Below are 27,833 nucleotides of genomic sequence, written 5' to 3' on the forward strand. Positions count from 1 at the left end.
GGTTCTTTGCAGTATGTCTCCGGCCCCTAGCTGCAAACCCTTTCGTTCCTTTTACTGTGCTTCCGTTCATATTCTCTTTCTTAATCTTACTTTCCACCCTCTCCCAACAATTGATTCATAGTGCAACTGCGAGGGTTTTCCCCCTGTTACACCTTTGAAACCTTTTATTGTCAATTTCCGTTTCAGCGATGAATGACCTCGTTTGTCCTAGTATAGTGCTTGCCATTTGGCCTAAATTCTATATTCAATTCTATATTCAACTCAACGAATGCAATTGCTTGTCTTGACAAGGAACGATGTGCCTGAGATTGAGCAGGTGCAAATGAACTTTGTTGTCCAGATATTTATGCAGCATGAGATATGACTTTTCGAATAAGACAAGCTGGCATTTTACAGACGTTCGTGCCAGATGGAAGTCATTCAGTTATTCTTTGAATATGACAGGAGGTTGTTAGCAGTGGACCTTGAAGCTGATTACTAGACATAGCCAATCCCACCATCGGTTCTTTTAGAAATTACCTGTCGAATTTTGAGTTGTTCAGTGATCATCACCTCTGCCCATATCCCTGGCTTCTTCTGGGCATGACAGGGAAACATTTCACACCCAGGAGCTACAAAGAAGATGAAGGTATCCCAGAATATTTTCTCACATACCAAGATTGGAACACGGGCAGAGGTCTTGAGTGCCTGCCATTTAGTGTTGCAGAACAGGTTTTTGTCAAGAGAAATGACGTCGTTAGCTCTACTAAACTGCTGTTCAGTGGCGATCAATTAAGCAAAGGTTTTGATATATATCCGAGTAATGTTATCTATACTAGATATATCGGAAAAAGGCCCTGTCAAAATATTAAAAACTGTGATAATTAAATATATTAGCAATGGAAGAGGACTAGGATCACGAGTAATTAGAAGTAAATGAGGTGCCAAAGAGGAACTTAATAGTGCATATCTACATAAATAGGCTGCTGTTCTCATTGGATTTCGACCATTCATGAATTTTCACAATCAACAATGGACGTAGTGGGAAGTGAATCAGTGGAACAAGAACACCTGACCATGAAGCCAGTGGCAGACGTTGTATCCATTAATTTTCTTTTCATATAACATAATCCCGTTAATCTTTACATGAGACGAATCAAACAATGTTAAACACACATTTATCTTCGTGCTGCCAACGAGTGAACTTACATATGTGTGCAAAATGAAATGAGAGAGAGAGAGAGAGAGAGAGAGAGAGAGAGAGAGTTATTTTTGTGACCTGTTAGCTACTTTATTATTTGCCAATGGAATCAGTTTAAGGGGGCTGATCGTCATGTTTTTTTGTTCAGATTTGATCATTCTGTCTCATATACGAGGCTTTGTAAAATAATTTTACAACTGAAAAAGAAATAGTCGTGGAAAAAGGTTATGAAATAGTTCTTTAGATATAAAACTTTCGTTAATTATTTGTCATTTCTTAGTGTCTGAAGTACAGAAAATCTTATAATTTATTCATGAAGGAATTTTGAAAAACCAGTCATGAATGAAAGAAAATTTTGAACATACGTATGTGTGCAAAATGGCATGAGAGAGAGAGAGAGAGAGAGAGAGAGAGAGAGAGGGAGAACTATTTTTGTGACATGTTTTAGCTCTTTATTTTGCAGATAAATAAATTTGACGGGGGCTGACCGTCATGTTCTTTTCAGATTTTATCATTCGGTCTCATAAACTATACTTTGTAAAATAATCTTACAGCTGAAATAAACAGAAAATAATTCATGGAAAAGGTTATAAAGGAGTTCTTTGAACATGATACTTTTATTAATTAGTAATCATTTCTTGACCTCTTAGGTACAAAATGTCATATAACCGATTCATGAAAGAATTTTGAAAAACCAGTCATGGATGAAAGAAAATTCGGAACCATCTGACATCACTTAATGATGGTGTCCGTCGTGGAAGACCTTCACGTGAGTGAATTTGATGTTTGTGGTCTCATCGAAGACTCGTCTGTCTGGGATGCTGCGGTCAAGTGGGAAGCCCATGGGACGCTTGTCGGGGTACACTTCTCCATAAACACCACAGAGGGCGTGAGTGCCACCATGCTCAGGGTCACCAATAGAATGTGTCAAATCGTGTTTACCATCTGTGACAGCCAACCACAGGGAGAATTCCATGCCATCCCTCTTACCCTGTGGCAATAGCATCCTGTTGGGGATACCACAAGACCTTTCAAATTCGTGCATGTCAAAGCTACCACTATCAGCAGCATCTATGAGAGACTGGAAGCTTGGTACATCAGGGACAGTCACTGAAGATTCACTTGATTTCCTCACAATATGATTATTTCCAGGAGCCACTGTAACAAGAAAAATGAGGCATTATTAACCAGCCAATATTATTCATATACAAATGATGTGTATTGACAGAAAAAATCTTAGAATGAAAAGAGAAGTTTCGTATTAATAAATATTTGGTAAGAGAAACGGTATTTAGGACTTACATTTCTTCCAGAACTTATCCATTTCAATGCAGTGCCAATGGCCATTGGTGTAATCAAACTTCTCGCCATTGTTGTCGTAGTCAGGGCACAAGTAGATACGGAAAGTTCCAAGGACCTCACCACCATTGTTGTTCTTGACATCAGCAACAAAGGAGAAGTCATTGTGGTTCAGACGGTCGACATGGGCTTTGAGGTCGACATCTGCGATACCCTGCGCACTGTCCACTGCATTACGCAGATCAAATTCATAGTGTTCAAAGTAAGTTTTCAGCTCTCCCTCAACACCAACACTTTCGATGTCAACGCCAGGGAAATCTATGTCTTCATGAGTGTAGGGAGGAAGGCTATCCTTGTGTTCCTTAAAGATGTTGTCCATATATTTGTGAAGTCTGAAGAATGTAGGATCACGAGTGGCTGTTTCAAAGTGTTCCATTACACCTGGAGGCATGTTGTATTTTCCATGGGGATCACCCTGACGACCAAGCATGATGTGAGCCAAGTTGTGGAGTGCACCATAATACTGAGCATTAGGACTGTACATAGATGATTCAATAATGTCACCAAGCTTGTCAATTCCCTCATCATTCATGATGTTAATGACTTTTCCATCCTTGTCAGTGATGTATCCATGAGCTATAGCATCATGGATACGACTTTCCATGATAATCATGTCACGAACTCGGGCTACTCCATCAACGTCTTCAAATTGGATGTGGTCAGGACGAGCTGGGAATTCACCACCATATTTGTAGATGGTGTGTGGGGCAAATCCTTCTTCAATTGGTTTATCCCATTGAAGTTCATCTACCATATCCAAATAGTTGGAGAGACGCTCAGAATCAAAGCGAACAGTGAGCTGATGATGTACCCAGAAGAAGAGTTCTCCCTTGCGATCCAAGTGATGTCCGTATTTGTCTTCCCACCAAAATGGGAAATCCATATGCCATGTAACATGATGCACATTCATACCAATATCTTCTCCAAAATAGGCCACACGTTGTTCCTTATTCTTTTTGGTTCCAGTGAATTCCATGTGGAAGTTACCTGGGGTGTTGGTCATCTTTGCAGTGTAAGCCTTCTGGATAACTTCACTGTTTGTGAACATGTGAGGGGTAACTTCGTAGAGTGGGGGGAGAACAATGCCATGTCCAAGATCAGAGTGAATGACAGCAGTGTAAAGGGCATACACAAACTCTCCTTCATTCATGTGCTCACGCCAGTATGCAGCATTTTTAACAGCACAATCCCAGTCCTTGCACTGCATGAACACATCAAAAAGCATCAGAGCTTCTTCCCTCTGGCGTTCATTGAAAAGAGAGAACCAATGGTGTTGTTCCAAAAGTCTGTGATCCATAAATTCCTTGGCCAAATGATGAACAGCTTCACCTCCATCCCGGTACATAGAGGTGTCTCCCTCAGGGTTGAAGGATGATGCATATCCTTTCAGGTCATCAAAATGGAGGTGATCATAGATCTTCCAGAGAAGATGGTTCACATCCTGTTGTCTCTTGGCCAAAGGGACATCTGTGAATAGGGATTTGTTTCCATTTGAATAAGCTGTATGAAAAACCAATTGAAATGTTACTGTGAAATCGGGCAAATTATTAAAATCAAACCAAGCACAATTTTGATTGTCAGTTTTGAAAATTGTTCGTGTATATCCGTAAAAATTTCACATAAGTTAAGTTTACCGGTGTCAGGCAAATTTCTCGAAATCAATTGCGCGAAGGTAAATTTCTCGAATTCAATTGACCGAAAAATAATTTCTCGAACTATCATTTTCTCGAATGTCAATTACTCGAAAACAAACAAGTAAATTTCTCGAACACAATCGAAAGTATCCCATAAGCGCCAAAGACCAATTTATAAAGAGGCTATTAGCATTCCAAGCGTAAATTTCTCGAACACAATCGAAAGTATCCCATAATCGCTAAAGACCAATTCATAAAGAGGCCATTAGCATTCTAAACGCTTCTCATTCTGTTTACAAAATTCTGAATTGAGTTTTTCCTGTTATATTTTTCTCCAGTAGTCTCAACCCATCAAGATGGAAGCAACGTATGTTGAGAGTCAAAAGGGAAGGAAGAAATTATGTTTAAATGGATATTTATATATCAAGGACAAAGGAGTAAATAACAAAATTTATTGGAAATGTGAAATGTGCAAGAAATTTAAATGTTCTGCTCGTGCTATCACCATCGATGATAATATAGAAAAGAGAGTGGTGACCACAATCATGCAGGAGATGGGGCTAAAGTCGAAGCTGCCAGAGTCCAAGAAAAGTGAGAGAGGATGCAATCAATAGTCGGGATACACCCCATTATATAGTGTCTTGTGCTTCAAAGGGGGTAAGTGGGGCTGTTGCGGTGAAACTCCCATCAATATCAAATATGAAGAGGAATATACGCAATATACGAGCTAAGAAAATGATGTCCCTGCTTTGCCCCGATTGCCAAGAAGATCTTATCATCCCGGAAGAATTTACCAAAACTCCCAAAGGAGAACTGTTTCTTATGTATGACTCGGGTCCCACAAATGATCGTATATTGATTTTTTCGACACAGAGAAACCTCGATTTACTAGCACGCTCAAGAAACTGGTTCGCTGGTGGTACCTTTAAGACGGTACCTTCAATTTTTTTTCAGTTATATACAGTACATGGTGTGCATTCAAGAAGTATCATACCCCTCGTTTATGCACTATTACCGAACAAAACTCAAGAGACCTACAAAAGATTCCTGCAGATTGTAAAAGAAAAAATCCCAACATTTGAACCAGCCACAATAATGACAGACTTTGAATTGGCCATGATTAGAGCTATAGAGCATGAATTTCCAGGACAAAATGCCGTGGCTGTTCTTTTTCATTTTGTAAATCCATTTATCGCAAAATTCAAGAAAATGGCTTCAAAGTACGGTACGACACCGATGCTGAATTTGCTATTCAGGTTCGCCTGTTATCTGCGTTAGCATTTGTACCAGTTTTCAAGGTCGAAGAAACATTTGAATATTTAATTGAAAATGAAGTTTTTCCGTTGAAATTCAAAGTGTGGTTGACTCTTCTGAAGATACATGGATCGGGCGGCCGCATAGAAATAACCGTAGACGTGCTCCTTTCTTTAAACATGAATTATGGAACTGTTTTGATTATGTCAAGGAAGAAATGCCCAAGACGAACAATGCAGTCGAGGGCTGGCATTACGGTTTCGAACAGCAATTAAGTGCTTGTCATCCATCCATCTGAAATTTATACAAGGATTACAACGAGAACAAAGTCTACAGGAGCTACGAATTGAACAATATTTGGGAGGTGTTGGTATTCCTGTGCGCAAAAGAAGTATCGTGACTGTGCTAAAGGTTACAAACCATTGTAATAAATTATGACGAAGAGAGGCCTGCCGAAGAATATCTACGAAGTGTAGCATACAACATTTCATTTTGATTGATTAAATTTTAATACTGTATTTCATTCTGAATGATATTTTCATACATACAATAAAATTATAACCTTTGTATTTTTTTCATTCCTTCATTTACAATAAATTTTTAACATTTGTGTTTGTCAACCCAAAAGGATATATTTTTCCTTGAAATACATGAAAATTTTTCCATTCAATTTTCTCGACAAAATAGATATCAGTTTTCGAGAAATATGGGATTCGAGAAAATGATAGTTCGAGAAATTATTTTTCGAGCAATTGAGTTCGAGAATTTGACTTTCGAGAAATTGCATTCGAGAAATTTACCTAAAATCAAGTATACCTTAGTTTTACCAGACCACTGAGCTGATTAACAGCTCTCCTAGGGCTGGCCCGAAGGATTAGACTTATTTAATGACAAGTATCTACTCCAGTGATGAGCAAGTAGGAATAAGTCTGAACTTTATCCACTTTCTATTGATGATTTACAATTATTACCGTATTGTCTTTTGGAAATCATAAACAGTACTTGAAAAAGAATAGCTGAAGGGAAAATCTCGAAAACGTTAGATAAAGAAAAAAATTTAATAGTGAGAATCTGAGGCATATGAAAAGCCAATTCTTGTTTTTATTTAAAACTATGAATGATTAGCAAATGTTTCTTTAATGAGGAATGATAAACCTTTGTACTTTTTCTATTTTCTCCTAGATCTTTCTATCCTTAAAGAACAAATTGTGTGGAAATAAAAATTGTTGAGAATTTCCAGTGAATCATTACCAGGAAATGCCTACATTTGTCAAACATAGTTGAATGTCGTAGTCAAAGTGATTTTTTCCATGAACACAACTTACAGCAATACGAGTGTAATTTTCTTTATTCTTTCCTCGTGACCGAGTTCTATTCAGGTTCTGTTAACTGATTTTCCCGTAGTTCATTCATCGCGAAGTCAGTCGATAAAGGAAAAACATTCACTTGTTGAATATTAAAAATTAAATACAGGTAAATTTCAACAGCCGCACGGAATTATGGGTTATGCATTGCAGAAATTGCTGCATCGGGTTCTCACTTAAAGGAAATGAACTCATGCCGATCTCACACCAAGAAAAGATGAGATTCTCTTTGTATCTGAAAACTAGAAATGGATGTCTGGGAATGAGGGCAATTAGAAACATGCTAATTCTGATACTAGCTCATAAAAAGACAGTTGTAACGACACAGAGCAGATGATTAAATCGTCTTTATATCTGCAACAATCTGATTACCAGACGACAGATTTCAACAGAAAAGAGAGAACTTCAGAGGTCAACTCACCAGCGGCAGCCAGGGCCACCAGAGCGCACAAGACTAACACCTTCATTGTGACGTGCCCAAGCAGCGTCACTGTCCCTCTTATATAGGCTACCTTTGATGCTGCTCGCCGACAAAGACAAAGGTCCCTGCAACAGCTGATAAGAGCAGGCGAAGCAAAGCTCGTGCGCAACTGATAGTGTTCCGGATGCAGCCATGCCCCCAGCATTATGCATCTCTCTCTCTCTCTCTCTCTCTCTCTCTCTCTCTCTCTCTCTCTCTCTCTCTCTCTCTCTCTCTCAGTTTGTCAGTTTATTTGTAATGCTTATAATAAAAGGCAAGTCGTTTCTGTTAATAAAGGGTTTCCACAGAACGAGGGTAAAAGTCACCTTTTGGTGACCCATCTATCATTTTATGCTGGCTTCGCTCTGTATTTCTAAATTGAAATGTAAAATTTTACTCCTTTTTGAGACCTTTAATGAAGTCTCGAATTGTTAAATTCCTTCTTAGGACACAACTAGTAGATTAATTGCTGTGTGGGAGATTTTTTGAGTGGGATTTTCCTTTCTTGTTTATCTTTTCTACTTGCAACTTTTCAGTGATACACTAGGCGTTTTCCCTGGTAGATAAAAATGATTAATTATTAATTATAAATTATTAGCAAAGAAATGAGGGAAAGTCCATCTCTCCCTCTTATTCCAATGACCCAGAGTAGTGGAGCAATGAAATAACAATCAGTTTTTTGAGATATTATTGAGAGATAAGGGTGAAGAAGAAATAATCCAGTCCATTGCAGGCGAGTGTCTTTGGAGCTCGGCTGTCAGTTTGTGATGTATCAAGGATTTCCTAGCAGAGAGAGAGAGATGGCTGTAATTCAGCAGCGACAAAAATTGCTAAAAACTCTGGTATCCTGCCAAGTAAAATTATCAACTGCCCCAGAGATTTGCTTCGCCTGCAACATAATCAGCTGTTGCAGCGACCTTTGTCTTGGCCGGCAAGCAGCAGGAGAGGTATATAAGAGGGACAGGGACGCTGCTTGGGCACGTCACAATGAAGGTGCTTGTCTTGTGCGCTCAGGTGGCCCTGGCTGCCGCTGGTGAGTTGACCCCTGAAGTTCTCTCTTTTCTGTTGAAATCTGTTCTGGTAATCAGATTGTTGCAGATATAAAGACGATTTTATCATCTGCTCTGTGACGATACAACTTTCTTTTCATGAGCTAGTATCAGAATTAGCATGTTTCTAATTGCCCTCATTCCCAGACATCCATTTCTAGTTTTCAGATACAAAGAGAATCTCATCCTTTCTTGATGTGAGATCGGCATGAGTTCATTTCCTTTAAGTGAAAACCCGATGCAGCAATTTCCGCAACGCATACCCCATAATTACTAGCGACTGTTGAAATTTACCTGTATTCAATTTTTGATATTCAACATGCGAATATTCTTCCTATATCGACTGACTTCGCGATGAATGAACTACGGGAAAATCAGTTAACAGAACCTGAATAGAACTCGGTCACGAGGAAAGAATAAAGAAAATTACACTCGTATTGCTGTAAGTTGTGTTCATGGAAAAAATAATTTTGACTACGACATTTAATTATGTTTGACAAACGTAAGCATTTCCTGTTAACGATTCATTTGAAATTCTCAATAGTTTTTTTTTTTCCAGACCCTGTGTTCTTTAAGGACAGAAACATTTAGGAAAAATTAGATAAAAGCAAAGGTTTATCATACCTTATTAAAAGAACATCTATTAATCATTCATAGCTTTAAATATAAACAATAAGTGAATTTTCATATGCCTCAAATTCTCACTATTAAATTTCTTCTAATTTTCGATTCTTTCTTTATCTAAGGTTTTCGAGATTATTGCTTCATCTATTTCTCTATTCTTTTTCAAGTACTGTTAATGATTTCCAAAAGACAATGAGGTAATCACTGTAAATCATCAACAGAAAGTGGATAAAGTTCAGACTCATTCCTACTTGCTCATCACTGGAGTAGATACTTGTCACTTTTATGTGAAAATAAGTAAAATTTTTACAATAATTTTCAAAACTGACATAATCAAATTTGTGATTAGTTTGATTTTAATAATTTGCCTGATTTCACAGTAACATTTCAATTGGATTTTCATACAGCTTATTCAAATGGAAACAAGGTTTATTCACAGATGTCCCTTTGGCCAAGAGACAACAGGATGTGAACCATCTTCTCTGGAAGATCTATGATCACCTCCATTTTGATGACCTGAAAGGATACGCATCATCCTTCAACCCTGAGGGAGACACCTCTATGTACAAGGATGGAGGTGAAGCTGTTCATCATTTGGCCAAGGAATTTAAGGATCACAGACTTTTGGAACAACACCACTGGTTCTCTCTTTTCAATGAACGCCAGAGGGAAGAAGCTCTGATGCTTTTTGATGTGTTCATGCAGTGCAAGGACTGGGATTGTGCTGTTAAAAATGCTGCATACTGGCGTGAGCACATGAATGAAGGAGAGTTTGTGTATGCCCTTTACACTGCTGTCATTCACTCTGATCTTGGACATGGCATTGTTCTCCCCCCACTCTACGAAGTTACCCCTCACATGTTCACAAACAGTGAAGTTATCCAGAAGGCTTACACAGCAAAGATGACCAACACCCCAGGTAACTTCCACATGGAATTCACTGGAACCAAAAAGAATAAGGAACAACGTGTGGCCTATTTTGGAGAAGATATTGGTATGAATGTGCATCACGTTACATGGCATATGGATTTCCCCTTCTGGTGGGAAGACAAATACGGACATCACTTGGATCGCAAGGGAGAACTCTTCTTCTGGGTACATCATCAGCTCACTGTTCGCTTTGATTCTGAGCGTCTCTCCAACTATTTGGATATGGTAGATGAACTTCAATGGGATAAACCAATTGAAGAAGGATTTGCCCCACACACCATCTACAAATTTGGTGGCGAATTCCCAGCTCGTCCTGACCACATCCAATTTGAAGACGTTGATGGAGTAGCCCGAGTTCGTGACATGATTATCATGGAAAGTCGTATCCATGATGCTATAGCTCATGGATACATCACTGACAAGGATGGAAAAGTCATTGACATCATGAATGACAAGGGAATTGACAAGCTTGGTGACATTATTGAATCATCTATGTACAGTCCTAATGCTCAGTATTATGGTGCACTCCACAACTTGGCTCACATCATGCTTGGTCGTCAAGGTGATCCCCATGGTAAATACAACATGCCTCCAGGTGTAATGGAACACTTTGAAACAGCCACCGTGACCCTACATTCTTCCGGCTTCATAAATATATGGACAACATCTTTAAGGAACACAAGGATAGCCTTCCTCCCTACACTCATGAAGACATAGATTTCCCTGGAGTTGACATCGAAAGTGTGGGCATTGAGGGAGAGCTGAAAACTTACTTTGAGCACTATGAATTTGATCTGCGTAATGCAGTAGACAGTGCACAGGGTATCGCAGATATCGACCTCAAAGCCCATGTCGACCGTCTGAACCACAATGACTTCTCCTTTGTTGCCGATGTCAAGAACAACAATGGCGGTGAGGTCCTTGGAACTTTCCGTATCTACTTGTGTCCTGATTATGACAACAATGGCGAGAAGTTTGATTACACCAATGGCCATTGGCACTGCATTGAAATGGATAAGTTCTGGAAGAAATGTAAGCCCGAATACAGTTTCTCTTATCAAATATTTAATAATATGAAACTTCTCTTTTAATTCTAAGATTTTTTTGACAATACACATCATTTATATATGAATAATATTTGCTAATTAATAATGCCTCATTTTTCTTGTTACAGTGGCTCCTGGAAATAATCATATTGTGAGGAAATCAAGTGAATCTTCAGTGACTGTCCCTGATGTACCAAGCTTCCAGTCTCTCATAGATGCTGCTGATAGTGGTAGCTTTGACATGCACGAATTTGAAAGGTCTTGTGGTATCCCCAACAGGATGCTATTGCCCCAGGGTAAGAGGGATGGCATGGAATTCTCCCTGTGGTTGGCTGTCACTGATGGTAAATGCGATTTGACCCATTCTAATGGCGATTCCGAGCATGGTGGCACTCACGCCCTCTGTGGTGTTCATGGAGAAGTGTACCCTGACAAGCGTCCCATGGGCTTCCCACTTGACCGCAGTATCCCAGACAGACGAGTCTTCGATGAGACCACAAACATCACATTCACTCACGTTAAGGTCTACCACGATGGACACCATCATTAAATGATGTCAGATATTTCAAAACTTTCTTTCATGCGTGACTGATTTTTCAAAATTCTTTCATGCATCAGTTATAAGAAATTTTGTACTTAAGTTACCAAGAAATGGTTAATAATGAATAAAAGTCTTATATTCAACAAACTGTTGTATAACCTTTTTCCCACGTGTCACGAAATCTTAGGTTTGGCAACACAGGTCAGAAACCAAGCTATGTCCCCTTGCTTCTGTGAAAAATTAGGTTTCGACGGAAGTATCCTAAAGACAAATGTATATTCAATGTCAGTTTTAGACTCATTGCTATTCTTTGAAAAATTTTAACTTAGTAGGCTCTGTTAAACCTGTACTTTTATCATAACAGTGAGATGTTAACCAGCACGGGAACTTCTTATTCGCCCCACCATGGTGAGCTTAGATTGTTTGACAGATTGTAAACAGCTCAGAACTATACATTTAGTGTGTCTTAAAAGATGTGTTGGTGAAAATGGATAAGTCTAGTAGCCAACTTCAAGGTCCTGTGCCAACTACAGGCTGCCATATTCAGTAAATAAGTAAAAGACATCCTACTGGCATGAACATTCGTAAAATGCCGCTCATCATGCAAAAATATCTAGATAACTGTCAAACCTCAATAAAAAGGCTTATCATTTCTCGGGTAGGTAAATCCTTTTACATTTATTTAAATATGCTAGAGAGAGAGAGAGAGAGAGAGAGAGAGATAAGAATAACGCCAGCGAGATATTTGCGAAAATAATTCAGTGCTCTCTCTCTCTCTCTCTCTCTCTCTCAAGGAAATGAATTTTTCGTCATTCTTGATAGAGGAAAAATTGATTGGTGTATGGTCATTAAAATTGGCGTCGCAACATCTAGGTTATTGACGCAGTAAGGAAAATAAATAGGAAACTAAAAAAGATTAGTTTAAAAGGAAAGTTTCAACAAAAGAAATATTTAAAAATATATGTACTGTAATCATGTGTGAATATATATAAACTGTATATACAAACACATAAAATGTACATGTATATGATGTAAATTTTCTTGAGGAGGCCTGCCTCCTTAATAAAAATACATAACTGTTCTTATAAAATGTCCACCACTCTCATGTCTCCAAGGAGAGGAATCTTTGCCTTAGATCCCAAAGACTTGGACATTCGACCAGCAAATATCTCACCATCAAGGGGACCATACAGTCGTCGCAGAATGGATGGTTATCATCTGACGTTAAGAATCCATTGGTGAGTCTTGTATGTCCAATCCTTAGCCTGCACAACATAGTTCCAGTCTCCTTGGCATATAGGGATATGACAAAGAAGATAGTGACGACATAATACTGCGCATCTTCTGGTCTGTTTCAGTGTATTCCCAAAGGGACACCAAAGAATTTTAAATTTTTGACATAATAGAGGAAATACATCCCCATATGGTAGTAGGCATCTTCTGGGTTCTGGAGAGGTGACTGCTGACTTAACAAGTTGATCAGCTTGCTCGTTCCCAAGAACCCCAACATGAGAAAGCACCCAGCAGTGATTTACTTCTTTACCTATTCTTTTCACTAACAAAAACCTATGATAATCTCCAATTTCTTTCTACATCTGAAAAGACCGCTCCAAAACCGATACCAACATCTGACTTTGAGCCATCCATTACAACTGCAATGGAGTTATTACGTTGGGAGGATTGATCTTAAAATATTGATCACATTGCTTTCGTTGAGTTAGAATATCTGTAGTATTTTGCTTCTGGAAGGTTTCAGGGAGAGCTAACCAAATATCTAGCTGGTAAAATCTCCATTCTTTGGATAGTGATTGATCATACACTTTACTCTAAAAGCGAATAATTAGGGTTGGTTGGGGTGATTTTCATAAGATTGCCAATGCCTTTCATTTCTGACTCATACATTGGTTAAGGACTTATTGAGCCTCTGAAATCTGTGCCAGCTTCGAACCAGCAGATGTTGGTAATGTAGATCCAGAGGCATCTCACCAGTGTCTGCAAACGTGCTCTCAGTTGGAGATGACTTACATTCTCCTGTAGCCAATCTTACTCCTCCATGGTAAATTGAATTAAGCATTTTAAGGCTATTAGGCTTTGTTGAGGTGTAGATTTCACACCCATCAGTCAATTTTGAAGAGGCTAAAGCTTTGTGTCCTAACATGTGAGTTTGATCAGCACCCCAGGAAGTTTGTGACAGAACTTTAAGGACATTCATTGCTTCCAAGGATTTGTCTTAATATATTTCAGATGTGGAATCCAAGTCAGCTTGCTATCAAAAACCAACTCAAGAAACCTTGTTACAGCAACACATGGCATTCTCTGCCCATATATGAGCAGATCTGGATCAGGATGGATTCCTCTTATAAGGCAAAAGTCCTTGGTTACCATTTCACTGAAAACCTAAAACTATTCATATCAGCCCACTTTACCATATTATCATTGCAAAGCTGAAGGCGGCACTCAGCCACTGTCATCTTTCTTGCTGCAAAAGATTTCAAATGATCATTAACAAAAAGAGTATAAGTTACATATGAGGGATTTATTTTGGATACCACATTGTTTGTTAAAATGAACAAGGTTACACTTAGAACACTACCTTGTGGCACTCTTTCTTCTTGGTTAAATGTATTTGACATTGTTGCTCCAGCTTGAATCTAAAATAGCTTGTTTTTTTTTTTATGAAAAAGCTCTGATAACAAGAGACAGATTGCCTCTCAGTTTACATTCACGAAGAACCTTCAGAATGCCGCATTTCCATGTTGTTTCATAGGCATTCTCAAGATCAAAGATAACAGTGATGTGATGATGTTTGTTAGCAAAAGCTTCATATATTGAAGATTCCATTCGAACCACCACATCAGTTGTGCATGCTTTTAAAACCACACTGAGCAGGGACAAATATTTATCATGTTCCAAGTACCACATGAAACGCGTATTCACCATTTTTCCATGATCTTACACAAACATGATGTCAGTGTAATGGGACGATAATTCTTTGTCTTGAAAGGGTCTCTCCATTGTTTCACAAATGGAAGTCATTTTAACATCTTTTTAACATCTCCCAAAGTATAGGGAAGATATGTGGATCTGCAACTTCCCAACCATTGATCCTGAGAACTGGAAGTTGGAATGGAGTAAATTTACCTGTTATCTTTCTAAGTCTTCCAAACTACACTCAGAGGTGTTTTTGGATTGAATGACGATATGAACGTTGTCCAAAATTCCTGTCGTGCCGTTTTAATTTCTATGTGGAAATGAGTTCTTGCCTTTGGAAATTCAATAAGGTAATGCTCACATTTTTGTCTGTAATAGTAGTGAATGCTGACCCCCATAGTTCTATGAGTTTCCTGGCATTCATGAGTCCACCAGGGAACTTGGTAGCAGATAAATATGCCTGAAGTTCTTGATATTGATTGGAGACCAGGCAAGAATATAATTCTATTGAAAAAGTCAGGAGCATCATTTGCAGAGGGAAAGTCATCAGCCGAGTCATCTATTGAGCTTTGTTCCTAGAATGATGTCTAATCTGGATAAATGTTCCATACAGGTAACCTTGAAGATGGATGATTTAAAGATATATTCATTATTAGTGGAAAATGGCCACTGGTAGGTATATTATTTATCACTCACCAATTGAAGTCCGTCAGGCAGTCATCACTGCTGTAGATAAGTCAATTGCTGATAATGTACCCATGTTCAGGATTGCCACATTTTCACTTTATATGATGGAATAAAGGCTATTTCCTCTTTGATTGGCAACTATATCACCCCAGAGGCTTTCTGTATCACCCAGAATAACAAATGGATGTGGTAGCTGTTGAATAAGTGATTTAAATTCACCAGTGGGGAAGACCACTAGGTCGTAGATAGCGTGATGTATATTTCAGATTGCAAATGGATCTGCACAGATATCACTTGCAGTGTAGACTGGACATACATAGGATTTTGTGAGGTGTCATTTGCAAATATGTAAAACTACACCCCACAGCTTCCTATATTTATGTTATAAGGGTAATGATAGTCTGCGTACTCTCATGGGCTGGGACGTATTATTAACCAGTCATAGTATCCTGCAAAGCTATATATAGAAGGAGAACTTCTGATATGAGCTCTCCCCATTTAGTTCTTAATCCCTGACAGTTCCACTGGATAACATGAATGAATTGTACTTAGATTTAGAGTCCGGTAAATTAGAGGCCCTTCTAAGTTCTTGTACTTTACTGCCTTGCTCTTGCTGTTTTCCAGAAGGAAAGTGATTGTTATTTATAGTTGTCTCCTGTTTTAAGGTTGATGATGGTGCTGTTTCCATGGAGGAGGAACCTGCCACAGCCTATCTGGAATCATGGGTGTTAGGCAATCCTTGATGGCTGTAGGGGAAATATCAAGCTTAGAAACACCAGACAAAATTGGCGCTGCCTGAGGAGATTGTTGGGGGGGGAGTGTCAGACACAGCTATTGCAGCTTCTTAAGCATCAGGAGCGCCAGTCAAAGCTGGTGCAGGCTTCAGAGAAACAGAAACACCAGATATGACTGGTGCAGCCTCCAAAGAGGCAGGAATGCCAGTCAGAACTGGCAAAGCCTCCAGAGAGTTGAACATACCAGGTACAACTAATGCAGCCTCCAGAGAGGCAGGAGTGCCGGAAACAACCAGCACAGTCTCCGGACAGGTAGGAACACCAGAAATAAGTGGCAGAGCCTTTGAAGAGGAAGAAGCATCAGAAACACCTCTGCAGCCTCTGCAAAGACAGGAGTAAAGGTTGTCTTTGATGTTCCCTTTACATTAGGATAGGAAGCATCTATGGTAGTCTTTACATTTCTTCAGTTAGCTGAAATACTAGAAAATGATATTCTGGGTTTAATAAAGCTGCTTAATAATTTCTTTTTAGCCGCTGCAAATGTGATGTGTTTAGTTACCCTTAATGTCTGTATTTCTTTTTCCATGAGGTACACATCACAATTGTGTTATGAGGATGCATGATTATTTCCACAATGTATACATTTTGGTTCTCTATAACATTCATTTTGCTCTGGTTCCCTGCACTTAATGCACATGGCACCTTGCCTTGTATTTTCTGCCTACAAGACCCTAAGATGTGATTATGTCCTTGACAATAAGAACATCTCATTGGGATTGGGATATACTATGTAACCTTAGAACACAACCATGCTACTTTTACTACATTAGGTAAGTGGGTGGAATTGAATGTAATTATTCAGTTTGGAAGTAGAACTAAGGCACAATTGATCCTCATTCTTTCAAATCTAATCACACTTTTATCTTTAAATTCTTCTCTGGGTTTCTCTTCGGAATACATCTTCAGTTGCAGTGCAAATATCATTCCCTTGGAGTGATTCCAGAAAGTATGTATGGAGCAGGCAACCTTAACCCCTCCAAGATGCAATAATGCTTTTAATTTTTCACTTTCTTTTGGTGAGGCAGATTCTGTTTTCACTTTACCTCTACCTTGAGATATCTTAGGTTCTTGGCCACAATGCTTCACATTGTTTCTGTGCACATTAAAAATGGCACAATTAGGACCTTCCAGATTGAAAGTCAGATACTTATCGTATGAGAGTGTTTCAAATATCCCACATAAATTTCTTGTGAATTTCCCTTCACTCCTTGCTGGAGCATAGGGTTCCAGTGCAATTACACTAGAAGATTTCCTATTCATGTCCAAGCAGATGCTGTTAGATGAGGGGGCAGAGGTTGTCAACTCTGCTGAAGAGTCTTGAAGCCTAGGGGTAAGTGGCTTTTTAGTTACATTCATGTATACATAAATGAGAAGAAAAAGAACTGTCTGAAAATAGGAAGAAGATGCCAGTTGCCTTTCATACAGTCCATCCCTCCACCAATGACACCAGTGAGAGCTAACTTCCAAATGCCCACTTTCTACCCTACCCCAAAGGGGCTCAAGTGTAAGCAAAACCCACTTGATGGACTGAGAGCATTATATAAATACAATCATCCCCACTCTAATCATCTTGATGGTCAAATTGGACAGAATGCCACTCCAAAAACCAATCAACCCCTGTAATCCAGAAGCTAGTTCTAAGGAAAGTTCTGCCCTTGAGATACCAATAAAGCTAGCATGTTGATAACTCTAGATATAGCATTTAATTTGAATAAAAGCTAAGCAAACTCTGGTGAGGAATATGTGCACATTATAACCAATGAAAATATGAAATAATCTCTTGTATATCCCTGCCCTCCATTTAAAAAAACCATTACATGGGATACAGTCACTGGTGAATTTCCCCGTTTCATCTGTACTATCAAGATGTTTGTTTATCTTACTTTGAAAGGATAGTAAAACATGTTGTGATCAAGTAAGAACCTGCATTGGTCAACGTGTGGTTTATTAATGATGGCAAAGGGTCTGATAGGGCTGTGGTTTTGAATTACTTCATTTTAACTGCTTTATTTCTTGTCATGTTAAAATAATATTGTAGGATGAGTAACAAAAATTACTTTCAGTGATATTTATTGTTTTATCAGTTGAACGGTTCTGGAAAATCAATTCGTTTTTTCAATTTATAGTCTTTCGCAGCTAACAAGGAATGTTTAACCAAACCTACCCCTCTTGCTTCTCCATTTGTCTGTGTGTATCTGATTTATCACGACTGATGTAATTTCCATTCTTCGGCAAGTAGATATTGTGAAGGTGTCTATAACTATAAGATGAATAAATATACACATGGATATGAAGAGGTCGAATAAGAACATTATTTATGGCATTCAGGATCATCTTTGATGAGTGAAAATAAAAAAGAAAACACATTAAACGTTTGTGTATGTTGAAAAACTTCTAGACCACTCAGCTCATGTGCTTATCTTACTCCGAGAAATGTGTGCTTGCTATAGCTTACATTACTGTGTAATCTCACCATTTTAACAAATTTCTTCATCAGTTTTACTCTTGAAGAAAAAAATCCTCCAGATTAGGAAAGATTTTGATGTTTCTAAGACATTCGGTAAATTTCTTTAATAATATTTCCCTGTACCTCTTACTTCTTAATGTACACCATATTCTTTGGAAGCTTGAATTCCAAGTCAGTGGCCCTTTGTGCTTGTTCCATATGAATAGGTTTCATATTTTGAATAATAATGATAATAGTTTCTTCAACAATCTATATTTTTTTAGTAGTGTACATTACCTTTAAGTTTAGTGTGATTAGCATTGGTAAATGACTGATGAAGTTGTAAATGGCTACAAACACAAATCGCAAGCTCCACGGACCCATTCATCTGGCTGTAAACATTGTGCTAAAGGCAGAGATAAATTTCCTTGTTTTAATAATACCATGTCTCTCAAACATTATGTTTGATACAGGGGTTTTCAAGCGTTTATGATTCTTACAGTTGTGATATGATGAGCCTGTTGCTCAAATTACTGCAACTAAGAAGTTTCTATAAATGCAAGGAGTTTTAGAGTTACCTTGCTTTTCTAACAGTTCACCTTTGAATAACAGACTGGGGTCAGAAGTTATTAAAATATCATCTGTGATAATGATTCGTACTGGGAACTTCAAGAGATAAAATGGTGTAAATCCTCTGCTTTTCATATTATGAGAATATAGTCCAGAGCTTAGGATCATTCAAACAATAGCAAAAACTACTTCACTGACCCTATAATGGTTTTATATGGGTGTATCGACTTCTGCACACTATTCTTAGAGAGGAAAAGAGAAAGACAGAGTTGTGATGTAACGTAAAATCTGTTTTATTTACTGCACTGGATCTGAATATCATGTTCATCTTGATATGTTGATAGTTGGTTGATTCCCCATCTTTAAAGGTTTCATATCATGACAGGCATAATCGAGAATTTAAACACAGTTATATGTAAAAAAAAACAAATTATTAGAAAGAAGGGTTAGGAAAGAATGCGTAGGGTATGGTACTTTTATTTTATTCTCTGTCGTTTTGCGATATCACATGGAAAATATTCCTTCAGTATATTTGATTGATTTAAATTCTCCAAAAAGAAACAAGTTGTGGATGAAAGGAAATTAAAACCCATCGAACTCTACTTAATCGTGGTGTCCTTCATAGTAAACCTTCACGTGAGTGAATTTGATGTTTGTGGTCTCATCAAAGACACGCCTGTCTGGGATGCTGCGGTCAAGTGGGAAGCCCATGGGACGCTTGTCGGGATATGTTTCTCCATGGACACCACAGAGAGCGTGAGTGCCACCATGCTCAGGGTCGCCATTAGAATGTGTCAGATCGTGCTTACCATCTGTGACAGCCAGCCACAAGGAGAATTCCATGCCATCTCTCTTACCCTTGGGCAAGAGCATTCTGTTGGGGATGCCGCAAGACCTTTCAAATTCGTGCAAGTCGACGCTACCACTGTCAGCAGCATCTATGAGAGACTGGAAGCTAGGTACATCAGGGACGGTCACTGCAGATTCACTTGACTTTCTCACGATGTGATTATTTCCAGGACCCACTGTCTCAAAGAAAAATAATTTATAAATTAATAACAAAAATTCATAAAAAACACATTCAAATTCAAAACGTATATCTAATACAAAAACCTCTACTGTGTTTGAAATATTAACAAAAATATTCCTGTTATGAAATATTTTGACAAATATCAGTCAATACTCACACTTTTTCCAGAATTTGTCCATTTCAATGCAGTGCCAGTGGCCACTGGTGTAATCAAATTTCTCACCATTGTTGTCATAATCAGGGCACAAGTAGATACGGAAAGTTCCAAGGACCTCACCGCCATTGTTGTTCTTGACATCAGCAACAAAGGAGAAATCTTTGTGGTTCAGACGGTCGACATGGGCTTTGAGGTCGACATCTTCGATACCCTGTGCACTGTCTACTGCATTACGCAGATCAAATTCATAGTGCTCAAAGTAAGTTTTCAGCTCTCCCTCAACACCAACACTTTCGATGTCAACTCCAGGGAAATCTAAGTCTTCATGAGTGTAGGGAGGAAGGCTATCCTTGTGTTCCTTAAAGATGTTGTCCATATATTTATGAAGTCTGAAGAATGTAGGATCACGAGTGGCTGTTTCAAAGTGTTCCATTACACCTGGAGGCATGTTGTATTTTCCATGGGGATCACCTTGACGACCAAGCATGATGTGAGCCAAGTTGTGGAGTGCACCATAATACTGAGCATTAGGACTGTACACAGATGATTCAATAATGTCACCAAGCTTGTCAATTCCCTCATCATTCATGATGTTAATGACTTTTCCATCCTTGTCAGTGATGTATCCATGAGCTATAGCATCATGGATACGACTTTCCATGATAATCATGTCACGAACTCTAGCTACTCCATCGACGTCCTCAAAATGGATGTGGTCAGGACGAGCTGGGAATTCACCACCATATTTGTAGATGGTGTGTGGGGCAAAACCTTCTTCAATTGGTTTATCCCATTGAAGTTCATCTACCATATCCAAATAGTTGGAGAGACGCTCAGAATCAAAGCGAACAGTGAGCTGATGATGTACCCAGAAGAAGAGTTCTCCCTTGCGGTCCAAGTGATGTCCGTATTTGTCTTCCCACCAGAAGGGGAAATCCATATGCCAAGTGACGTGATGGACGTTCATTCCAATATCTTCTCCAAAGTAGGCCACACGTTGTTCCTTATTCTTTTTGGTTCCAGTGAATTCCATCTCGAAGTTACCTGCGGTGTGGGTCATCTTAGCTGTGTAAGCCTTCTGGATAACTTCACTGTTTGTAAACAAGTGAGGGGTAACTTCATATAGAGGAGGAAGGACTATACCATGTCCAAGATCAGAGTGAATGACAGCAGTGTAAAGGGCATACACAAACTCTCCTTCATTCATGTGCTCACGCCAGTATGCAGCATTTTTAACAGCACAGTCCCAGTCCTTGCACTGCAGCAACACATCGAAAAGCATCAGAGCTTCTTCCCTCTGGCGTTCATTGAAAAGAGAGAACCAGTGGTGTTGTTCCAAAAGTCTGTGATCCTTAAGTTCCTGGGCCAAATGACGAGCAGCTTCACCTCCATCCTTGTATATAGAGGTGTCTCCTTCAGGGTCGAAGGATGATGCATATCCTTTCAGGTCATCAAAATGGAGGTGATCATAGATCTTCCAGAGAAGATGGTTCACATCCTGTTGTCTCTTGGCCAAAGGGACATCTGCAAAAAAACCTTACTTAAAAAAGTACGAATAAAATGGGGTAAATTATGACAATCAAACTAATGAGAAGTTTGGTTATGTTAATTTGGAAAATTGTTTATTTACGTTAAATTGAAAGTCTTCGTTAAAGATCTTACTTATATACGCGCACAGCCACACATTTGAATGCTTGTATTAATTATTGAATTGCGTACCAGTTATGGTTAAATACTCTGTATCGAACTTTAACAAATATTTATTCTAGTGCTGAAGATGAAGGAATACTTATTAACAATCAAGAATCCAGAACGTGAAGAAGAGAAAATGTTTTAAATATTACGAAAAGGATGATTCGAGGTAAAGGGAAATGCGGAAAGAAGAGATCCCGCTTATTTAAAGAGAAAAAATAAATTAATTAATAAATAGATAAAAATTATTAAAATGCAAGAAGAGCAGATACAAGAGACAGATATAAAAATACACTAAATGTTACACTACTGTTGCATTAGCAAATGACAGATTTTGTTAGAGAGGACTTAAAAGTTATACTCACCAGCGGCAGCCAGGGCCACCAGAGCGCACAAGACTAACACCTTCATTGTGATGTGCCCAAGCAGCGCCCCTGTCCCTCTTATATAGCCCTCTTCCTGCTTGCCGGCCAAGACAAAGGTCGCTGCAACAGCTGATAATATTGCTTGTGGAGCAAAGCTCTGGGGCAGTTGATAGTGTTGCTAAGCAAGCAATCAGTGCCTTTAGTGACTTTAGTCCTCTCTCTCTCTCTCTCTCTCTCTCTCTCTTTCTCTCTCTCTCTCTCTCTCTCTCTCTCTCTCAGGTAGGGAATCCTCGACGCATCGTCTGTGATAATCGGACTCCATATACTATTAATTTCTGAATATACTGATCATGTAATTCATCACTCCACTTCTCTTGGACATTAGCCTGAGAGAGAGAGAGAGAGAGAGAGAGAGAGAGAGAGAGAGAGAGAGAGAGAGAGAGAGAGAGAGAGAGAGAGTCCCCCCCTCATTATGTCTTTTCCAGTGAAAATTATTAGCAACAGAGAAATCCTTTTTATATCACTAAAAAGTTCTAAGTAACTCAGAGACAAGAAGGAAAATTTGATTCATTAAATCTTTTGCACAGCTATGAATCTGCAGTTTCTGTATTAGACAGGAATTTAACAATTGAAAACTTCATGTTAGCCACCAAAAAAGAATAACATTTTAAATTTTCATTTGCAAATACAGAGCAAAGGCAGCATAGAATTTTTATGATGTATATGTTTTCTGTAGAATCAGTTTCTTTACAAATCAGATATTTCAATAAAAAGTGATTTTTAGCTGTGATCTGTGGAGACTCCTTTATTAAGAGAAACGACTTATCTTTAGAAAGAGAGAGAGAGAAAGATAGAGAAACTTGGCTAATTCATGTCTGCCTTAGCAACACTGTTGGTTGCCCTGAATTTTTGCTTTTGCCTGTAATTATCAGCTGTTGCAGCGACCTTTGTCTTGGCCGGCAAGCAACGGGAGAGGTATATAAGGCAGACTGGGACGCTGCTTGGGCACATCACAATGAGGGTGTTAGTCTTGTGCGCTCTGGTGGCCCTGGCTGCCGCTGGTGAGTTGACCTCTGAAGTTCTCTCTTTTCTGCTGAAATCTGTCGTCTGGTATTCAAGAGTGTTTCAGATGCAAGAATGAATTTATCTTCCTTTATATGATATTATACCTTTTTAGTTAAAGGTCTAATATCAGAATGAACATATTTCTAATTGCCCTTCTGTTCTTATTCTCAAAGTTCATCCTGTAGCTTTTGCATACAAAGGTAATCTTATCATTTGGTGTTGTGACCCCGAAAGAAGTTCGTTTTGTTCATGCTAAAATCTATTGCAATCGTTTCCACTATTAAGTGCAATTCTTGAAATTTATCGTTATTTTTTTTCATTATTCAACTTGTGAATATATTACCGATATCGGCTGACGTATGGAGAAATGAACCTATGGTTTTGCAAGTTTTGATATGGAAATATCAAAGCTTGCAAAACTTGGGTATAATTGGGTCTTCGAGAAAGACTGAAGAAAATCAAACTCGTGTTTCTGTACAGTTTATAAATGGAAAAAAATTATTTTTTTGACTCCAATATTTGATTAATTTGATTGAAAAATTGTAGCATTTCATGACAACATGTGATCACGATTCATTTAAAGTTTTCGCGTATTTTTCTATTTCCACATCCTTTGTCCCCCGTAGGCAGGTAGTGGTGTCAGTGCGCCTCACGCGGTGCGCTGCAGCATTACTTAAGGTCCATTGCAGCGTTCCTTCGGTCCGTAGCTGCAACCCCTTTCATTTCTTTTACTGTACCTCCTTTCAAATTCTCTCTCTTCCATCTTGCTATCCAACCTCTCTTAACAGTTGTTTCCTAGTGCAACTACGAGGTTTTCCTCCAGTTACACCTGTCAAGCCCTTCTACTCCGAATTTCCGTTTCAGCGCTGCATGACTTCGTAGGTCCAGCACTTGGCCTTCGGCCTAAATTCTATATTCCATTCCATTCCACATCCTTTGTTCTTTTCTGTTTATGAATATCATTTGGATTTGATCATACATTGACTTAAATCTTTTTTGAGGGTAGAAAAATTCAGAAAGAATGAGAAAATAGTAAAGTTTAATCATAACTTAATAATAAAATATTTACTAATTATCACAGGCTTAATTATTCACTATGAGTGTATTACCTTTCTTAAACTACTTCAACTCTTGGGGTCCTACTTTTCCTAAGTTTCATATATTCTCTCTCAGTCTTTGCTCTAGATTCTTTCTGTATTCTGATTTCAAAAAGAAAATAAGCTATTTAATGTGAATCGTCAAAAGAGTAAAGAAGGCTCTGTTTTATGCCTAGTTCCTCATCGCTGGAGTAAATATTTAAAGAAGTCCCATTTTATATCTCTGTGTAATCATAATAAAATTTCTGCTTAGCCGGATTTTCATAATTTGCCCCAATTTATATGCACTTCTTCAGTATTGGTTTTTATGTTCCTGATTTCAATGGAAATAAATTCTTTATAACAGATGTCCCTTTGGCCAAGAGACAACAGGATGTGAACCATCTTCTCTGGAAGATCTATGATCACCTCCATTTTGATGACCTGAAAGGACATGCATCATCCTTCAACCCTGAAGGAGACACCTCTATATACAAGGATGGAGGTGAAGCTGCTCGTCATTTGGCCCAGGAACTTAAGGATCACAGACTTTTGGAACAACACCACTGGTTCTCTCTTTTCAATGAACGCCAGAGGGAAGAAGCTCTGATGCTTTTCGATGTGTTGCTGCAGTGCAAGGACTGGGACTGTGCTGTTAAAAATGCTGCATACTGGCGTGAGCACATGAATGAAGGAGAGTTTGTGTATGCCCTTTACACTGCTGTCATTCACTCTGATCTTGGACATGGCATAGTCCTTCCTCCTCTATATGAAGTTACCCCTCACTTGTTTACAAACAGTGAAGTTATACAGAAGGCTTACACAGCTAAGATGACCCACACCGCAGGTAACTTCGAGATGGAATTCACTGGCACCAAAAAGAATAAGGAACAACGTGTGGCCTACTTTGGAGAAGATATTGGTATGAATGTGCATCACGTTACATGGCATATGGATTTCCCCTTCTGGTGGGAAGACAAATACGGACATCACTTGGACCGCAAGGGAGAACTCTTCTTCTGGGTACATCATCAGCTCACTGTTCGCTTTGATTCTGAGCGTCTCTCCAACTATTTGGATATGGTAGATGAACTTCAATGGGATAAACCAATTGAAGAAGGTTTTGCTCCACACACCATCTACAAATATGGTGGTGAATTCCCAGCTCGTCCTGACCACATCCATTTTGAGGACGTCGATGGAGTAGCTAGAGTTCGTGACATGATTATCATGGAAAGTCGTATCCATGATGCTATAGCTCATGGATACATCACTGACAAGGATGGAAAAGTCATTGACATCATGAATGATAGGGGAATTGACAAACTTGGTGACATTATTGAGTCATCTGTGTACAGTCCTAATGCACAGTATTATGGTGCACTCCACAACTTGGCTCACATCATGCTTGGTCGTCAAGGTGATCCCCATGGAAAATACAACATGCCTCCAGGTGTAATGGAACACTTTGAAACAGCCACCCGTGACCCTACATTCTTCCGGCTTCATAAATATATGGATAATATCTTTAAGGAACACAAGGATTCCCTTACTCCATACACTCATGAGGACTTGGATTTCCCTGGAATCGATGTAGAAAGCATTGCAGTTAAGGGACCACTTCGAACATATTTTGAGGATTATGAGTTTGACCTGCGAAATGCTGTAGACAGTGCTGAAGGCATTGCTGATGTGGAACTAAAGGCACATGTTCCTCGTCTTAATCACCACGACTTCTCCTTTGTTGCTGACATCAACAACAATAATGGCAATGAAGTAGTTGCTACATTCCGTCTGTATTTGTGCCCTGACTATGACAGTAATGGAGAGAAATTCTATTATGAGAATGGTCATTGGCATTGCATTGAAATGGACAAGTTCTGGAAGAAATGTAAGTAATAACTTTAGATTTTTGTCAACATTTAATCTAATATGAAGGACGCATTTCCTTTGTTTATATTGCACTCGTCATTTTTTAATTATTACTGTAAAATGTAAATATAATTTCCTTTTATTTCAACAGTGTCTCCTGGGGCTAATCACGTCGAGAGGAAGTCAAGCGAATCATCAGTGACTGTTCCAGACGTACCAAGCTTCCAGTCTCTCATCGATGCTGCTGACAGTGGCAGTTTCGACATGCACGAGTTCGAAAGGGCTTGCGGCATCCCCAACAGGATGCTCTTGCCCAAGGGTAAGAAGGACGGCATGGAATTTTCACTCTTCCTGGCTGTCACAGATGGTAGCCACGACCTCACTCATCCCGATGTAGAATCAGAGCACGGCGGCACTCATGCTCACTGTGGTGCTCATGGTGAAGTGTACCCTGACAAGCGCCCCATGGGCTTCCCTCTGGATCGCAGGATTCCTGACAGGCGCGTCTTTGATGAAACCACTAACATTAAATTCACTCACGTGAAAGTATATCATGATGAACGCAAATTCACCGTTGTAGGTGCCTAGAAGTATTATCAACGCATGTTGATATCTTAGGAGCAGAATGCCATCTTTTTATTGTCATCTGGTTTAAATTTTTATTGTAAGGATAACTTTGTTTGAAAACTGAAAACCCTGAAAAAAATAGAATAACAGTTTCGTATGAAGATATATATATATTTTTTTATTTCCTTAACAGACACTATGTGGCACAAATGTCTAAGTTTGTCATTTTAATTTTCGACATATTAGATTGTATAACCTTCTAAATCCATTGTATTTGAAATATCAGTGGATACTGACTAAAGCTCTTATTGGATGAAAAATTATCTTATCCTTTTCGATGGGTCACACCAAACCAATCCCCCTTAGGGCGTTACTGCCGTCAGTGCACCTTATGTCGTGCACTGTAGGCATTACTTAATGTTCTTTGCAGCGTGCCTTCGGCCCCTAGCTTCAGCCCCTTTCGTTCCTTTTACTGTACCTCCTTTCATATTCTCTTTCTTCCATCTTACTTTTCACCCTCTTCTAACAGTTGAATCATAGTGCAACTGCAAGGTTTTCCTCCTGTTACACATTTCAACCCTTTTACTGTCAGTTTCCATTTTATGGCTGAATGACCTCATAGGTCCCAGTGCTTGGCCTTTGGCCTAAAGTCTGTATTCAGTTCAGTTCAATTCACACCAAATTAAAATGTAACTGTTTCTTTACTGAGTCATGATAATGAAGACTGCTGCTCAGGTCCTGCTTGACTGTGAATTACTCATAAAAAAACTCAGTTGACTCTGATAGAATTAGAAACTAAGTGGGACTGTATATGTACATTGCCTTTATTTGAAAATCCAAATCTTTATGCGTAGAACAACATTTTACTAGTCGCATATGCCTCTTTGACTGCAGTGTTATTGAAAATGTCCATGAGCCAATGCAAATCAGTACGCTATGAAGAAATAAGCAACATTTTGTTGGGAGTGATCCGCTAATTCCATTCACTAAACCTTGTATAAATTTACTGTTAAAATTCGACAAATCTTATTGAGTTCTAACACTGTGAATATTGTTTGATTCTCTGAGTATCAGAAGCTGCAACTAGCTATCCTCAAATGTTTCTTGCCTAATGAGTTATTAGAGCATGATTAAGTAAAG

At 38.8% G+C, this 27,833-nt stretch overlaps 3 protein-coding genes, 1 long non-coding RNA gene and 1 pseudogene across 4 annotated transcripts in view; 3 read left to right on the plus strand and 2 right to left on the minus strand.

Moving 5' to 3' along the window:
- The window catches only part of LOC136844584 (uncharacterized), a 303,347-nt gene that overhangs the window by 216,851 nt on the left and 58,663 nt on the right, over positions 1 to 27,833 (plus strand). The gene's annotated exons all lie outside the window — the stretch shown is intronic.
- On the minus strand, positions 1,782 to 7,286 carry LOC136844580 (hemocyanin B chain-like). Its single transcript, XM_067113853.1, has 3 exons — positions 7,213 to 7,286; positions 2,483 to 4,006; positions 1,782 to 2,338 (listed from the first exon to the last, which is right to left on the minus strand). The coding sequence occupies exons 1-3, from the start codon at positions 7,256 to 7,258 to the stop codon at positions 1,917 to 1,919; spliced, it is 1,992 nt and encodes a 663-aa protein (XP_066969954.1). The 5' UTR covers positions 7,259 to 7,286; the 3' UTR covers positions 1,782 to 1,916.
- On the plus strand, positions 8,238 to 11,465 carry LOC136844581 (hemocyanin B chain-like; annotated as a pseudogene).
- On the minus strand, positions 19,331 to 22,174 carry LOC136844582 (hemocyanin B chain-like). The gene is made up of 3 exons (XM_067113854.1): positions 22,114 to 22,174; positions 20,057 to 21,580; positions 19,331 to 19,894 (listed from the first exon to the last, which is right to left on the minus strand). Exons 1-3 carry the CDS (start codon positions 22,157 to 22,159, stop codon positions 19,473 to 19,475), a joined length of 1,992 nt encoding a protein of 663 aa, XP_066969955.1. The 5' UTR covers positions 22,160 to 22,174; the 3' UTR covers positions 19,331 to 19,472.
- Positions 23,019 to 26,860, plus strand: LOC136844572 (hemocyanin B chain-like). Its single transcript, XM_067113845.1, has 3 exons — positions 23,019 to 23,174; positions 24,622 to 26,145; positions 26,278 to 26,860. The coding sequence occupies exons 1-3, from the start codon at positions 23,129 to 23,131 to the stop codon at positions 26,712 to 26,714; spliced, it is 2,007 nt and encodes a 668-aa protein (XP_066969946.1). The 5' UTR covers positions 23,019 to 23,128; the 3' UTR covers positions 26,715 to 26,860.

This window comes from Macrobrachium rosenbergii, chromosome 13, assembly GCF_040412425.1.
Source record: "Macrobrachium rosenbergii isolate ZJJX-2024 chromosome 13, ASM4041242v1, whole genome shotgun sequence".
In the NCBI taxonomy this organism is placed as follows: domain Eukaryota; kingdom Metazoa; phylum Arthropoda; class Malacostraca; order Decapoda; family Palaemonidae; genus Macrobrachium; species Macrobrachium rosenbergii.